The 17,193-nt window shown below is 41.6% G+C and overlaps 2 protein-coding genes across 3 annotated transcripts; both read right to left on the bottom strand.

The window, feature by feature from the left end:
- Positions 1–2,157: 2,157 nt before the first annotated feature.
- crygmx (crystallin, gamma MX) lies at positions 2,158–3,749 on the bottom strand. Its single transcript, XM_070927458.1, has 3 exons — positions 3,741–3,749; positions 2,763–3,017; positions 2,158–2,433 (listed from the first exon to the last, which is right to left on the bottom strand). The coding sequence occupies exons 1-3, from the start codon at positions 3,747–3,749 to the stop codon at positions 2,158–2,160; spliced, it is 540 nt and encodes a 179-aa protein (XP_070783559.1).
- A 554-nt stretch (positions 3,750–4,303) lies between these two features.
- crygmxl2 (crystallin, gamma MX, like 2) lies at positions 4,304–5,909 on the bottom strand. 2 transcript variants are annotated; one of them, XM_070927132.1, is made up of 3 exons: positions 5,889–5,909; positions 5,048–5,290; positions 4,304–4,579 (listed from the first exon to the last, which is right to left on the bottom strand). In XM_070927132.1, the coding sequence occupies exons 1-3, from the start codon at positions 5,907–5,909 to the stop codon at positions 4,304–4,306; spliced, it is 540 nt and encodes a 179-aa protein (XP_070783233.1). The 2 variants fall into 2 exon arrangements, with proteins under 2 accessions (XP_070783233.1, XP_070783232.1); XM_070927131.1 differs by lacking the exon at positions 5,889–5,909 and having other exon boundaries at positions 5,048–5,344.
- Between the last annotated feature and the right edge of the window lie 11,284 nt (positions 5,910–17,193).

Genomic DNA, 17,193 nt, shown 5'->3' with positions numbered 1-17,193 from the left:
AGAGGGAGACAAAGCTCGGATCTCACTCTTTTGTCCTTTTTTATGTGTGAAGCGATTGAAAAATATCATCTAAATGACTTGAGGTAGAGAAGGAACAATCCAGGGACATTGAGTATTGCCTGTTTGATGCATATAATTGTATTTTACAATATCGCATGCATCACAGTTGCTTGCTACAGTAATGGTAGCTATTCAGGTGTAAGTGTGTATACCCAATTGTTAAAAAAAATTAAAAATTAAAATTTTCTACTTAAGTAATGAAATCATTGTGAAATGGGAAGCTTCCATTGTCAGGTTACTGGATTTTTGCATTGAAATAATCATATCTTGGCAATAAACTGGGACCCTGTATACAAATTGTCATGATTCCCAGCTAAATCGTTCCCAAAGTGTCTCATGCTACATGTTTGAATCCAAGTGAACAAGAGAAAAACGCTAGGTCCATACATTTCTCTGGAAGTTCTAGACAACTAAAAATGTTACAGACTGATGATCCCAGTTGAGGAAGACCGACCATGTCAACAGGAAATGTATTCCTCTATTTTATATTGCCGTGCTGTTTTTGATCACCCCAGTTTGGTCCTCAACTGATATACCAACTTTATGGCTTCTAAAAACTGAACTCAGGGCAGATTTCAATGTTTGTATAAGTAAAAAATGCTGTAGAACTCAGTAGATTTTTAACATGACTGTGCTGAATATTTAAGCAAGGCTGTTTGCAGAGTTTTCAGGTTGTTTGCCTTCACTGTTCTTTTTATGTGAAGTTCAATCCATAAACTTTAAACACAAATGACCATAGACTAGTTTTTTGTAGTTCTATGCAAGTCTAAAGTGCTTTCTGAATTTGGTTAATATTTGAAGCCACTGCCCCTTCATGACCTTAAATTAACTTCTAGTTGTGTCTGAGGCCTGGCAGCCTGTACATTTCCTCTCATCTCTCATCTGACATTGCCCCCAGACCCAGCTGATCAGATCCCATGTTGCACCCTGTTGATGTTGTGTTGTCTGCTGGGTATTGTTGTCCACAGATATAAAAAGGATGATGAGGGCAAATCACTGGACTTGTACAGCAAAGCTGACAGTCCTTTAATTGGACATTACTCAAGGCCAAAACTCATATTTCTTGTTGTGCTTGATCTTAAGAGACTCTCAAATGCACTCCCTGCTGGGCTTCAAATTTTTTTGAATCAATAATTAATGGTCAAAGTTATTTATTCATGTGTATCTTTGCCAATTACGCAGCGTCTAATTAACAATTTCAATAATTGATATTTATTTCTGAAAGGGTTCAGTATCTTGGGCTGATGAAAAATGTATGAGCGGGGATGTGGACTGGGTTTTGTTTTTTGTTCTGAGAGAGCTTGATGCTCGGGGCTAATACCATGCCACTTTGACTCCAACTCTTTGAGTTGGCACTGGCCCTGTGATGTGGATCTAATATGGGCATCTTTCATGGACCCAACGCGCTTACTCTGTACCATGTGATCTCATAAAGACTCCTACATGCCCATCCTCAGATAGCCTTTTTCTGGTCTTTAATATCAAACTTCAAAGAATAAGCTTCTGTTTCCTTGATAATTTTTCTTTGTGTATGTGGAATGACGATATCCCTGCAAACTGTAGAAACTCTTGGTCTTACTAGGACCTCAGTGGTTACACTTCTACATCTAACTCTGTGGCCTGTGAAAGTTCAATCACCATAATAAAGAGAAAAATATTCCTCAGATTTATGAAAAGCCATATCCCCCTGATCTTTTTATAGTGACAGCTGTAGTAGTCAATAGAAAATTAACAAAGGCTCCCTTTAGTTGACTTTCATCAAGTTTTCGTTTATTGTGATTCCAGTAGGACAGGAGGTTGGGGACTGGCGAGGCAAACCATTTTGCTATGGGACGACCAAAGCAAAAAAGATCATCACTATTTATTGTGAGCATTGCTTGAGCACTGAGTTGGGGAGGAACTTTACCCAACAATGCAAAGCAACCCAACATAACCAGAACCCAACATCAGACGCACCAAAACCCCCATCATTAAAATGTATGATTTCAGGTTTTGACACCACGGTGTTGAGACCACACTGAAACAGTGCTGGCAATAGGGGAACAAGAGGGTGGAAAGCATAACAGTGGGGCTCGATAAGGGTAAAAAAGCTGGGAATCAGTTGATCTCAGTGACACGTCTCAGAGAGCCGATGGTGGGGCTGTTGCTTCCCCACTCACTGTGCCTCCTGTACTCTCCAGGACGCAAGAAGTACTGGCGACCCCTGTAATTGGGGTGTTCATGCAGCATCCAGTAGCCCTCCATGACATTGACAGAGGAGATGTCACGGGTGTGGAAACGCTCATTCAGATCTGGGCAGTCATCCATTAGCTCCAGATTCTGGCCCCCAAAGTCAGACCGCTCAAATATCTTCATCCTGTAGTTCCCGTTATACTGTGGAAGAAATGATGAGAAACTAAAATGATACTGCCATTTAAGGTGTTTGTTCAACTTTATATCGCCACAGTCAAGTAGAATAACTTGGCAATTTGACATAAATGAGTGGACAAACTTTCTTCCTGTACTAAATCCAATGACCCACTCTATTTTTACTGCAGTTTTAGGTCAGGCCAAAAAGAGACATTGTAAAAAGGCCACAGGTACTGGCACTGAGTGATGAAAACAGTAGGACTAGGCTTGAGAACTAAATGATCCTAAACTGGCGCTGATACAAAAAGTGAGAACATTGCTGCAAACAGGGTAGGGCATCAGTTAAAACTCACAGGTGGCACCATACGGCAGGAGCGGATACAGTCATTGAAGCCGGCCCAGCGTTGGTAGTCCGGGTACTCGCCCTTGTGCAGCATGTACTGGTAGCCGCCATAGTTGGGCTTCTCGTAGGCCACCCAACAACCGCTCTCCACTCTTATCGAGTTGCAGCGGTTGAAGTGCATTTGCATCTCAGGACAGTCACTACTGCACTCATAGTGACGACCCTGGAAGTTCCTGTCTTCGTAGAAGATAATCTGCACATGATGGATGAGTGGACATTACCACCAGGACAAACACACACGCCTTATATGTATGACTAGTTATCTGTCCACCACCTGTTCAGACTCCACACATTAATCATTTTTAGTCTGCATTTTCATAACATACCATTTGGTATTCTGAGCCAGGTTTGCAAGTTAGCTTTATCTAACAAAGTTCTGTTATAGAATACTTGTAAGTGAAGACTTTTAGGATAGATATGCTTAAGGCACTATTAAAAAATGTCTCAAATGATGTACCAGAAGCAAAGTTGAAGTGAAAAAAGTCCTATTTTTTTTTACAGGAATTAAGACTCCCAACTCAGTTGAATAACTGCAATTATTTACCATCCTCAACAGAAGACAAAGGAATAATTTAAGTATAACTAACTAACTAACTAGGACTTATTTGCAGCTTTTATTTTGCAAATGTTTACTGCAGTTCTTTGCATTTTCTAGCATTTTATTACATCCCTGCATAAGATAATATAGGAAAACTTTATTGTCCATTATATTACATGAAATGGAAATGTATCTGCATTCTGGCAACACACTTATGCAAACATGGTAAACACCACTGAGTGAAGGTCTTTAGCATTTTTTGAAAAAAAGCAGCGTTTATCAGCTCAACTGCCGTTTTAGAGTGATTTACCCCTTAGATGCAAATTATCAATGTACTACACATCAAAAATTTGAGTTGCTTTTATATAGATTTTAAATTTGCACACTTACCTTGCCCATTGTAACTGTGTTAAGTTCAGACCAGACCAGGTGCCGGGCTGTACCAGACCTCTTTATAGACCCTGCTGGGATCAGGGCTTTGCAAATGTGAAACAAAGCTTTGTCGTGTCAGCACAGTGCGCTCTATAGCCTGCAGAACACTATACTGTAGGACCGTTGAGCTGCAGCAGGCTCTTTGTCTCTGTCAAAGCTCTGCCTGTCTATGGAAAATACTGTACAACTGCACTTTCTCAAAGGGCTACAATAAGAGTTGCAACATCTGCCTTTATTGGCATGAATGCCAGAAACCTACACACAGACTGTGAGGATAGGCAGGGCAGCAAAGTGAAAAGGTTCGGTTTGTTTCAATAGGTATTTGACAGTGACATAGATAGCAGCAGGTTTTTATCGGTTGAAGAGGTGCACTAAGCAGGAAGCAAATGTGCTGCCTGGCCAAAGAGTTATTGTACTTCAGACTCGTGTTTGCATGTTGCATGGATTTGTTCAAATAAACTCACAAAAGACATTGTTATTTGAAAATGAAGCGTTTAATGTTCATTTGAGTTGCGCAAAGTTTACATGAGAGTCCTCATCCTTCTGAATGAGCCCACCATGGGGTTGTGGCAGCCCCAGTCACCACAGGCCCTGTACTCTCCGGGGCGCAGGAAATACTGGCGTCCCCTGTAGTTAGGGTGCTCGTAGAAGATCCAGAAACCCTCCATGATGTTGCAGGAGTAAATGTCACGGTAGTGGTAGCGCTCGTACACGTTGGGGCAGTCATCCATGAACTCCATCATGTGTCCCATCATGTCAGGCCTGTTGAAGATCCTCATCTTGTAGGATCCTCTATACTGTATGTGACAGAAATCAGAACAAGATAATTATGCTGTTGGTAGAGAGCACCTTGGTAGAGCTTTCTGCCCTGAGCTGATTTCTTTAACTTTGAATTCAAGTGAATACTTTTAGTTTCTTTAAGTAGGTAGCTACAGATAAGAATGAGCAACAACTCTTTCGGAGCATGACAGAATTAGATTTTTTTTCCCTCCCTAAACTGCCAGAAACACTCAATGTGACTAACAGAATTAGAATGAAGGCACCGAGTCTTAAGGGGGGTGTATCATATTCCTTTTAAAGGCTGACTGGGTCTCCTTGTGGGCCTTCCAACAGAGACTTTTATGCTGTGACCTGCCTGAGTATCTGTAAATGACATCAAAAGGCCAGTGACTGACATCCATTTCTAAAGCGGCATTTGATGTACAAGGTGAGCGGCGGGGGTGGGGGGGGACTACCAATCCTATCTGTCTGTTTGATTGACTTACAGGGGAGAACATCTGGCAGGAGCGGACGCAGTTGTTGAAGCCCATCCAGGTGTGGTAGTCAGCATACTCGCCAGGGCCGAGGATGTACTGGTAACCCATGTAATGAGGCTTCTCATAGGCCACCCAGTGACCACCGCTGACACGGATGGAGTTGCAGCAGTTGAAGTGTCTGTAGGTGTCCATGCAGTCGCTGCTGCACTCCCAGTGGCGACCCTGGAAGTTGCGGCCTTCGTAGAAGATAATCTTGAAAAGGAGAGAGAAGCATGTATCACTTAAGTTAAAGTTAGACATATACATTTACTAGTTGCAATACTCATGAACGGACTGTAGGGGACACTGCTCTCCCTTGAACAAACTCAATTACTTTTTCATGAGTCCTTCGATTGTACAAGCCTCTCCAGCCTGCTGTACACTTGTATATTATTTTCAGTGGTTGACAGGTGAAAATCAAGGCAATTGAAACTAGTGCTTCAGCTGACTTTTATTTAAAGAACAACTCATTGTATGCTCGCCCAATCTGAACACTGTCAACTTCTCAAATTTAAGGAGCCAGAAATTGTTGCTGTCATACAAATACAATGAATCTGTCATCTTTGGATACAACGTAATTGTTGATCTCCACAGGCGCTTCCCTTTTAAACATGTGTGTGTTTTTCCCCCTCAAAAATAAGTCCACAAGAGTTAGCAGTCCACTCTGTTTTTTGCAGCCAGTATTTTTACTCAAATTTGCTTCCTCTCGTCCCCTCTGCTGCATTGTCTTTCCCTGTTACAATATTTGACACATGTTCCCATGCCATTTTCCTTCTTCACCTCTCCGTCAAAGCCATGTTAGCCATATTGCATGTGAGCTCACCTTTCCCATGGTTGCTGGACTGTGGACGTTTTGCGCACCATAGCCCTAGACGCACTTACAGGTCCTTTTATACTCTCCCACTGACGATGAGGCCTCTGACACGTCAGGGACTACTACTCTTTACCTTTTCAGATGCCAAATACTGTTCCCTTTATCCGACAGCCCACGGGTAACTTATCTCCTGTCTGCTGGAGTTTACCTATAGAATTGACACCCCCCCAGCCCCCCTCCCAAAAATGAACACTATACAAGTGCTATTCTGTGTGGTGTTCTGTGTTTGTATGACCCTTGTTCTGCCATGACCTTGTGATGCAGCCTTTTGAAATGTCACACAAAGGCCCTTTAGGTATGTGGCCCCCCAACAACAAAGCCAAAATTGTACAGCGGGTTAGGTCATTTTTTTGGGGGGGGGCACTCTAAAAAAGTACTTAACCATGTCATGATTTTCATTTCATGTCTTGCGTGCGTGGAAAATGGTGATATAGATAGATTTCATTCACAGTCCCAGTTTGAGTGAGTTTGGATCGGTGCGTTCCCTAAGTGGTACAGGTCACAATGTAATTGTTATTCAATTCCAGTTAAAGGAAAGTGGTGTTGATACTGTGGACTGAGTCAAGCTTTTGTGTTGATGTAATCTACAGTGATCTGTTGTCTCTTTTTGCTTCCATAGCCTGCAGTTGTACTATGAAGCCAGACGGGACTGGTCTGTTTGCAGATGTACAGACAGAACTGCGTAGTGTGTGTGTGTTTGTGTGATATAAAAGGCGGGGTTTGGGGCATCTGTGTGGTTGAGTCTTTGTATAAAATGATAGATGTTGGGACTTGAGTCTTTGGCTTGTAAGCATAGCCCAGAGCTGAAGGGGAAAAGGCCAGAAAGAGTTGCTGCCATGTATTGTGTTCCCAAAGCCCAGCTGATGCCAGAAAGGTCAGTCTCATCCTTTAGCCTTTCATCAGGATAAAGGGCTTGTGCCCCCTCTCCACTTTGTGCGCTTTTTGCAGCTTCAACTGTGTAAAAAGGCAAATGTTTTCAGAAAGCACAATAGCCATTATGTTCCTGGGCAAAAACACTGCTACTGTGGTAGTATATCCACAGCCATACGACACTGTTTCAGTGTTAAGGAACAGCGTTGATAAGCTTTTGCGCCTTTGATCATTCATTGACTTGAAACTCTCATAGGCTTCAATAGCTTTCATGTTTGAAGCTGCACTCTTTTTCTATGACATAAGTAGATCATTGATATCCTTTCATCACAGTGTGCAGCGTAATTGTGGCAGATTATCAGATGGGATGTTGTTTTGTTTCGTGAGTTTCTTGAGCAAATATTTACTCCGGGAGGGAAGGTTTTATCAGAACATATAAGAAACAAATGTTTAGATTTTTCCTCATATGTTTCATTCACAAATTAATGATTTCTTTCATCATGCCTATTAAATGTAAAACCGTTGTACTCCGTCTTGATGCGAGAGGGCAGCAGAATGACAGGGAAATCATACTCTGGGCTGAGAGCGTTCGTTCAAACTCAAGTAGCGTAGAAGTGAAGTGTTTGCTTCTCTGAGGTGTCTGTGAGCAGGACTCTACTAGCTCCAAGGCTGCTGCTCAGCATGAACTCTGACCTTTGTATTGAGTGAAGCATGTAACTGTGGTGCAATACAATGTCTAAACCAAGGGGGAAAAAATACCACTACCATCATTGTCATTGTTCTCATTTTCATCACTGAGGAACATCAGCTAACCCTAACTCATTAGTTGGGACCTTGGCTGTCTCCGTATCTCTGTGGCTTCCAGAGGGGAACCTTGTTTCACAGGCTCTCAAATGATCATCTTTAGCTGTGCTACAAGACATCTCCTCCCCACCCTGAAGGGAAAGTAACATCACAGAGGCCCTTGCCTGCTTTCTCAGTTCCCCCTGGAGGAGAAGAAAGCTACCCGCTGTGGAGCATTCCACTCTTCATCTCAGAATGATGGAAGAAAAGGAAAGGAGAAGGGAACAGAGTGGGGGGCTAGATTTGCAGCTCCATTGTGTCCGAGGATCTCATTGTGCAATCTGTGTAATCGCGTGGGAGATGATGACACTATTAGCCCGCAGAATGACTGTCAGTTGGGGACCTCTGTGATTGATGTGCACCCCACAGAGATGGGAGAAACTTTGACAGATAGCAACCCCAGCACTAGTTAACTTGCAACCTTTTTCATCTATCCGGCTTCCAAAAGAAAAAACCCATTCGTGTAGCTGACACCTAATTAGAATGTGAATGTGCAATTCACTCAGTAAAACACATTTCAGGTCATAGGAGACTTCTTTCAATTCAAAACAAATCATATTCTCTTTATCCAAACCATGGTGTCTCTGACCCTGCTATATACAATAAGTCTCACCCCCAAAATGTTGTAGGGAGAGATAGGAGAGCAGCCGTGCATGCAGTGTCTCCAATGTGCTCTTTTACTGAACAGTCATTACAAAAACACAGTCGTACTGAGGTGTAAACAAGGGGTCTATGTGAGTTTTGCTCCTGAGAACTGGCTAATCTGGTGCTGAAAATGTGGTATGATCGGAAAGTGCTCGCCAAAAAGCCTCCCACGCCGGGAGTAGAATGAGGACCTCTCTTTTGCTGAGAGATCATCCTCTCCATTCTTTCTGTCAGAAAATCTCCAGGCATCCTCCCTCTCTTGTCACTGCCAGCGCACAGGCTCTATCGGGATTGCCAGACGCAGGAGCCACTATGAGCCTGTGCCAGGGCCAGGATTTACCGCGATGCGTCTGATGTGCTCCATCTTTTTGCTGGGGGATAATTAAAAGAGGAAATGGTGTTGGAAGAACAGAGTGGAAAAGCAGGAGGAGGGGGCTTGGACCGAGCAAATGGATGCAGCTGTCAATTATGTTGAGTTGTTGATATGTTGTTTGTTTTCCGGTCTTTGAGATTTTGTGTTGAACTGTTTCCCCATCAGGATTTAGTTTTAAAGTTTGTGGTAAATCTCCACTTCGTACATGTAATTAAAAACAAAAACAACATTTAGGCTAATTAAGAACTACTCTTAGCAATGAAATCACCATAAAGATTTTCTTTTAGTTTGATTCTGATGACCTGCAGGTGATCATTTAGGTGCAACCACGAAAGAAAAAGCATCCTTAAAGAAGATCTACACAACTACTGTACATCTAAGATTATACCTGTTTTATAACCTTCCTCTATTGATATCGTTTTTATACTTTAGTGAGCTTTAACAGTGCTGCTATAGAAAACATGCCATACCAGTGCCACACTTTATACCAAATTGTGTTTCTTTAAAATATCACAAAGTTAAATTACAGTTCTATATATCTTAAAAGTATTTCGCAACGACCAATTTCTTATTTATGGATGGATTTTCACCACGTCAGTACTAGCTGTCTTTGAGGAAACCTGGACTGTTCAAATCCTTCAAGCATCTTCCTCTATTTGACTAAATCGATTTGAGATGCTCCACCACAGCATGACCCAAACTCTGTGAAAAGCAGGACAACTCCTTCGTCTCTCAGCAGACGCACCAGGGGGAGTTATGGCTTTTAGTTGCTCTCACTCCTCATCTCCACACTCTGTTTTGACGTGGCGTGTCTCCCATGCCCCAAAGCTTTAAAGGTTTAAAGAGCAACTTTTCACCCTGTAATCCAGGTGCCTTTCAAACAAGTCACGCTGTTTACTGACACATGACAAAAAAGTTCAACCCCCTCTCATCTCTCTGCTTACAAGACTGTAACTCACCTCAGAGCCTGGTAGTCATTCCTCCAGAGCGCCCTGAACAAACAGAGCCTCAGCGAGAAGGGGACCCTGCCTTTCACCACTCGCTAAATTTGTAATCAGATGTGATGCTGTTGTTCACTTCTTCAAATTTGTCATCAAAGCAAATGTGTTCTGACAACAGCTAGTGACAAGTGCACCAGAAGGAGAGGCAGCAAATCAGCTTTTTCACACCGCATATCAATTATTGATCATGTTGCCCCCACTCCTGCTACCCCAGCAAGTAGACACCTTGTGATAATGAAATACATCAATTTAAAAAATAAATAATAAACTGGGGTCGGCTCCATTGTTGCAAAGCCTTAAGAGCTTGATTGACTGCCTGCACATTTTCCTCATTGGCAGTCAGGCAGATCAAAGGAGGGTTCCTCTTATTGCCCAAGGCCACTTGCAATTTATTTAGAGGAGCAGTGCTGCTGTCCCAGCAGGTAACATTATTGGGCAGAGACTCTCATAGCTTTGAGGTGCCTCTCAAATCCCACCTCTGCTGGCTCTATCATGCATGCGCAAAAAATACACGCATAAGATTTACAAAAATCCTTCCTTATTATATTAAATTAAGCAGTAGATATGACTACATCAATGTCCTCACATGGAATATCCAGTCGCTCAAAGGCAGTGACCTGAGCTGCCCTAAACATAAGAGGTTATATTGGTTTTAGCTGAATATGTCAAGATGTATTGGATTGGAGGGTTTTTCTTAACTTCAGAATGGATTGCTATTTGATTTTTTTTTGTTATATTTTATAATATATTTCTCTAATAAAATAAATGTCCTCATATCTTAAACAAAAAGTTTAAGTATTTGTATCTAACAATCTAAAGTATTGCTTTATCTAATAAGTTAAAGTATTCTCACAGGGGGAAATGTTCCATGATGTGGCGTGAAACAAAAATGTTTTCTGTGCAAAATTATGTGCAATAAATATGATTGATGGCAGGAATTAATCATACGAGGGGATAAACACATGGAAGACAAAAAGTGTGATGTTCCCCAGTTACGTTTAAAGAACAGAAGTCACATTTTATGCGAAAAATGTTGTTTGTAGTGCGTGGCACCTTAATAATGTTACTTGGATTTTCAGTTTTCCTTTCCTGTGCACCACATAAATAATACAAAACAGAGAGCAAAATAACGGGATGCATTTATTTTGTCCAGATGCACTCTTTTACTTATGAGCACACAGTTTATAATAATATAAGTCTTTGATTACTTTCCCATAAGATCCAGTTAAAACAAACTATTATTAACCAGTTTTATTTGTCATGTATTTTTATGTCACCTTTTAAAACTTGACTACTAGAAACATTTAAGTTATAAAAATCCACAAGAGATTCAGTTTTTTTTTATCAGATTAAGAGGCATTATTGACAGTCTAACAAACTAAACCATACAAAGAGAGTGAAGATGTATTTTAATTGTTTTTTGTGTGTGTGTTGCAGCTGTTAAGTTCTCAAGAATAAAGAAACATGATTTAGAAAATGTTGCGATAATCTAGACTTAGTCCTGCTACAGAAGCCCCTTTTTGAGGGGCTGAATATAAAATAAAAGCGATGTATTTATGTAAATTAGTTTGATTGATCTCATTATAAAGCAATTTGATGGGATTCAGCAGATAAGACAGGCTTGTAATGTTGTTTGAAATATGATTTTCCTTGTGCAGCCAGCTTTATGACAAGAATATCTTGTTTAAAACTTTTTACATTTTAAAAATATAAAGTGAATTCACTCTAGCATTTTTACATGTGATAATTGTTTTAGCAATATCTTTGATTTTGACAAATGTTTTCTACAGATCCGATATTTTGGATAAAATATATTTAAACATATGAAGTTAAAGCCATGAAAATTAACACAATTATGTAATGTATTAAAGTGGGATTAGACTTTTGGCTCTTTTGAACTGCAATTCTAGAGCAGACAGAATGTTTTTAATTGTTTAAAATGCCTCAAATCTTTTATGAGATTTACTTATAGTCCTCTGAAATGACTGGCTGCCTTTTCACTCTTCAATATCTGTCACTTCAGGGTTTGTAAGGAAATAGCCACCTTCATGTTCAAATAAAACTAATTTCTAAACACGTTTTTGACAAAAGTCGGTCAAAATATATTTTTGTTTTATTTAATAGTTTTAGTGCATTACAATAGCACTCAGTTTGTCTTCACAGTTGACCAGTTTCAGTAGATATCCCAGTTAATTTGCCAGGTAGTTGCAAGCACTAGAGGGCACTAGAAGCCAAAGCATATTGGCTGTCTGCAGGATGGCTGTTTTAAGTTCTTTATACCACAGCCATATCTCTGAGCAGCTGGTATGTGTGTTTGTTTGCTTGCATGTATACATTTGTAAGTAAGCTTGGACACACATTTATATAGACAAGAGTTAGACAATGGCACGGATTCATGTGGTACGGCTCTGTGTGTGTCAGTGCCATGGCTCCTGTCTGTACTGAAGCCTATCAGTGCTCAGACATAGTTTTACCGAGGGAGAAGTAAAAAAAACAACAACAAAAAAGCAGTTACTAACAGGCTGACATGACCTGTGTCCCATCACACATGCTGCTTGTCCACTTGTTTGTAGAAGAGAACGCACGCATTTGCTGCACACACACACACACACACACACATGCACACACGCACACACGCACACACAAACAAGCATCAGAGTTGATTTTAAACTGCTAGTTTCAAACAAACTTAGACTAGGCACACACATTCATGTACACACACACAGCATGGTCAAACAAAGTCTCAGACAGACAATGAACAGTTAGCTTTGTAGCAGTTTCAAGCCTGTGTGTCTTTTTGAACTGCAGATGTGGATGCTGACAGAAGGATCAGTCCACAAACTGCAGGACTGCAGAGATGGCAGTTCTCCCATAGGGTCTGGCACAGCCCGGGCCTTTTTGTTGTACCCCATTTACACTGTTCATTTAGCCATGTTGAAGAGGTGGTGGCGGTCTGTGTCTGTGTTTTGTGCCGGGTGATCATTTGAAAGTACATTCTCAAGCCTGTGTGTGCACATTGTGCGCCATATGCCACTCGTTTGCTCGCAGGCAAAGGTTTGCGGATACACAGTGTTTTAAAAAGATCTCATCCTGGCGCATTCAGGACAGCAGAGCAAGAATCTAAATTGAGTTGTCCATTTTCTTGTCGGTATTGGAAACTACAGATCTTAGATTTATGAATTCTACAGAAAAGGCTTATTTCGGTGGCAAGCACTGGTTTCCATTTCTACTGGGAATTAATTGCACAACCGTGAAGCGAAGGTATGCGAGATGGAATCAAGAATGTTATTAACATTCGTGCACAGTTGTTTTGTGTTGAAGGATACGGTAGTGAGATGCATAAAAAGCTTGACTTGATCTGAGTGAGGCCTCGGAGGAGCAGGAAAGAGGCACTACTGTCCCATGACTGCGGCGAGAACGGGCCCTCAGCAGAGTCCCTGGAAGACCGAAAGCTCCACTCAAGGGAGTTTCAACCAAATTAAAAAACAATGATACACCAAGGGAGAATCTAATGCCAATTCCCATCATCAAGACCCACATTCTTCACTGTTTTGCTTTTAACTTTTGTTTTTTTTCTTCCCCTCTCTGTCTCTGACTCCCTCTCTCTTTTCCCTCCGCACTGTTGTTTTCTAGTTTGTTTTCCACCCGTACTCCTCTGGCTGTCGCCGAGCGCTACAGCCACTTTCAAAGGCGCTGCTGTCACGCGCCGCCTTTGAGTCCCGTTTGAAATTTTAACGTACATGTTGTCAGAGTGCCGTCAGGAGTGATTGACAGGTCCGTCCCAGAGCAACACCGGGCTTGGCAGGCTGGCTGTCTTTTGTCAGAGGCAGCCGAGGAGAAGCAACAAAGGAAAGGAGCAGAGGAGGAAAAAACACACATAAATAAAACAAAACTGCTCTTACCCATTTCTCAATAAAGACCAAATTAGATTAATCTTAAGGCAGAGCAAGGCAGGCAGGCAGTTGTGGAAAAAGACTTGATATTTTCTCTGGCTTTGTTCCCTGCCATTGATGGTGCACTGCTTAGACACCCTCTCAACAGGACACCAAAGGCAGCACAGCAAGAGTTGTATAAAGAGCCTGCTGTACATATTAATGTTCATTATCACCTCCATTCAATGCAGAGAAATTCCAAAGTACAGAGTTTGTCCTGGCCTCACCTTCGTTTGAAAACAGAGATGTGATGTTTGTGGCCTTGTCAGCCGCTGTGTTTTAAATAAAAACTGGTGGCCACTTTGAATCTGGCTGCAGGATACAAAAATGACTCATGTTTTCAGCATTAAAGGTGGATTTGGAGGGAATTTTGTGCCTGAAAATTAAATAATGTGTATGTGAGAAATTGATAACGTCTTTTCGATCAATACTGAAGACTCAACAATTCCAGGTTCAGAGATATCTGGCTGTCAAAACTCTCTTTCCAGCCCCCCCCCCGCTGTGATTCATAGATGGAGGAGAGTGTGACAACATAAACCTCCATCCTTTACCTCTCCTCTATCTCCATCGCCAGCAACACGTTTTGTTCTGAAGCCAAAAAAAAAAAATACACGACAAGACACAGAAGCAGTATTATTGTTTATTGTGAAATATTTCCTAGATATTTCACCAGGTGCTTCTTTAGTAATTAGCTTATTCACTCTATTGTGAATACTTTATGAGGCTATTCTTTTCCTGTGGTTACAGGTCACATTAAGCATTGCCAGAGATGTTGTAATTTCCTATTTGGAGATAAAAGTCATTGATTACTCTGCCTCTTTAGACAATCCAAGAACAAAAGTGCAAGATAAAAATATTCAGCGTAACCGAGAGTCTTTGAGATTCATATCAACTGTCAGTGTTGGGGTTGCAGGGCAGTATAGCTGGGCTCGAGGCCCACAGCAGCGAACACCCAGTCTGCTAAAGTGTCTTTGAGCAAGACACTGAATCCTTGCCAGCTCCCGCCTGATCTCTGACCTCCCTGTGCAGCGAGCACCAAGCACAAAGAGACATTCTCCGAATAAAATAAAAAATAATGAGAATAGAAATGTAGGTTCATGTGAAAGTTGTGCAGAAGTTTGTTTGAACAGTGCAATAGAGCAGTAATGATTGATTCAGTGGCGTACATGAAAATGAGGGCATTAACAAGTCTCACCGCTTTGAAAATCAAGGACATTGTCGTCCCATCTCCCTTTTCGTACAAGTGCCGCTCGGTGTGAAGGGAGTTGAACAACAGCCACAGGAACTGGAGCAGCGAAATACAACTGTACACCCAGTGTTGAGCACGCTGTTCCTGTCAGTCCGGGCCGATGATTATGACATGAAGTCTGTATGGGCCACGTTGAGATGTAAACATGATGCAGAAGAGCGAGGGGTGCTGCAAAGAAGACCTTGAAGCAATTTTAGATGTAAAAGTGACCATGAATTGAGGGAAAGGCCTATTTATTTGAAGGGTTTCTTACAATGAAATGACTTCATTTTGAGTTCTTTCTGTACATATACAGGAAAAACTGTGATGTGTGAATGTTAGTTTGTCCTCTTGGCTCTGTGTTGCAACTCCCAGAGTAAATAATTCCCTGGAATTAGGTATTTTTACAGATCCATCTATTTCAGCCGTAGACAACTTGTGTCAGCAACTATAGATTTGAATCAGAGGGGAGTGTAAGCCTTGTAAAGAGCAAGGGTTTTGCTTGTGTGGAGTACCGCACATGATGGGATGAGTGACTTTCACTCACTCGCTGAAAGGTTAGGCTTTTCCTTCTGCCGGTATCTTTTTAAAAGAAAACATGTCTGCTGTTTGATAACTGCTTGACATTTGACAGTCTTTTCAGACCAATCAGACAAGTGTTTTTATTTTTTTATGTTGGCCGTCTGGAGGAGCAGCAACAAGGAGAAAACATACAGTATTGTCACTTTCCTCAAGCCTTTCAAAGGCAGTCTTTCGCCACAGCTATCAACATCAGATACCGCAAGTGCTGTGCTCATTTTTTCCCCTTTCATTTGTGTTTATTTTTCTCTTTTCTCTTTTTTTTTGGACTAGCCCAGTCTGCTGAGACCTCATCGCTACCATCAGAGCTGAACTCAAGAAAAATCACTTTCCAGTGTCAAAAGTGTCAACCACCTAACCTTACTGCAGTGTTGCCACATTGTGAACCTCCTCCTCTCCACTTCTCTGCAGTTCTCAGAATCAGCTCAGCTGGCTGCACTGAAGCACTGTGTTTTTTCCCTTTGGGGCATTGTCGCTATATCTTTCTTTATAGTTTCAGAATGTGTTCTACTGTAAATTATCAACTGTATGTTATCTTGGAGGAAAAGCGAAGAGCTAGAGGGAAGCAACAAAGCCACCAGTCTCTCTGGTTACATAATTCATGTCAGCCATATTCAAATAAAATTTATCACATTGTCAATCATCGAGAAGCAAACGTGTGTGCGGGTGTGTATGTGTGTGTGTGTGCAAGAGCACTGATAACTCTGAAGTGATAAATTAATAACGTCCTACCATGGGAGCATGTGAATGAGCATGTTTAGTCATTCTGTTTGACAACAGAAGGAACGGCCTATTCCGTGGGGTAGAAATCAAATTTCACACTTTTCATAGATATTGTTCCCTCCTCCAAATGTTTAAAATATGGAGTCTTGCTCTGGCAGGGAAGTGGCTCAAACAGTACTTTGCACTTAAGCAACTTTTGTTTGGCCATAAACCAGGAGAACATTCTCTCAAGGAGAAAAACAGTATGTGGTCTGAATGTCCTTGGTTCAAGGTGGAATTGTTTATTGAGGAAAACACTGGTTCATGACTTCTGAGTAAATTGGAGAACCTTGAAAATAAAGTTTGCACCATATGCTTGTTTATATTTTTCTTTGCAGTTATCTTTTCTGTACATTTCTCTTTGTTGTCATTTCAAGGATCTCACAGTACATCATTTTACCTGGCGGTCCTACATGTCCTCAAAACCAATACCTTGCTGTACCAGCCGCCCCACACCTGCTCTCCAGTAAGCGCTGCGTCTTTATGATCTGTCTATAGAGGAAGATCTCCCCGAATGCATATAGGGTTGAACATGTGAGGAGTGACTGAATGGATGATTAAAAAAGACTGAGAGACACACAGACTTCAGCTCTGAAGTCAGCCAGCCAGGTGTCGAGTGTTTGGGAGATATCGTTTGAAAAAACTTGTAAGAGACGGAGAGAGGGAGTGACTGATTGAGACTCTTGAGCGATTATGAGCAAGAACAATGTGCCACAGATAAACAAGCCCTCACATCTCAAACTGGAAGTCTAAAATGTTGAATGTTTGAAACCCCCCCCCCCTCCCAAATAAGACGAGCCTCCCTCTCATCGGCATGGAAAGCATGTGTTTTCCGCATGTGTATGGGTACAGACAGCCTACCACCATATGCACCTTCTACCTACTCCATTCTGTCCTGCTTTACACAAGCGCACCGATAGAAGCAGTGCTGCTGTCTAAACGGAGGTATGCCAAACAACTCATTCTCTTTTTCTCTTTCGTTTCCTTTTGTGTAGGGCCAATCTGACCC

This window comes from Enoplosus armatus, chromosome 20 (assembly GCF_043641665.1).
Source record: "Enoplosus armatus isolate fEnoArm2 chromosome 20, fEnoArm2.hap1, whole genome shotgun sequence".
In the NCBI taxonomy this organism is placed as follows: Eukaryota; Metazoa; Chordata; class Actinopteri; order Centrarchiformes; family Enoplosidae; genus Enoplosus; species Enoplosus armatus.
This window is presented reverse-complemented; position numbering and strand designations above follow the sequence as displayed.

What these genes read in the sequence shown, in the direction of transcription:
- crygmx (XM_070927458.1), bottom strand. An exon ending in CCTGCCGTATGGTGCCACCT is followed by an intron (nt 2,434 to 2,762) that starts GTGAGTTTTAAC and finishes TTTCTTCCACAG; the next exon opens with TATAACGGGAACTACAGGAT.
- crygmxl2 (XM_070927131.1), bottom strand. Translation starts at nt 5,344, where the DNA reads ATGTATATGTCTAACTTTAACTTAAGTGATACATGCTTCTCTCTCCTT. An exon ending in CCTGCCAGATGTTCTCCCCT is followed by an intron (nt 4,580 to 5,047) that starts GTAAGTCAATCA and finishes TGTCACATACAG; the next exon opens with TATAGAGGATCCTACAAGAT.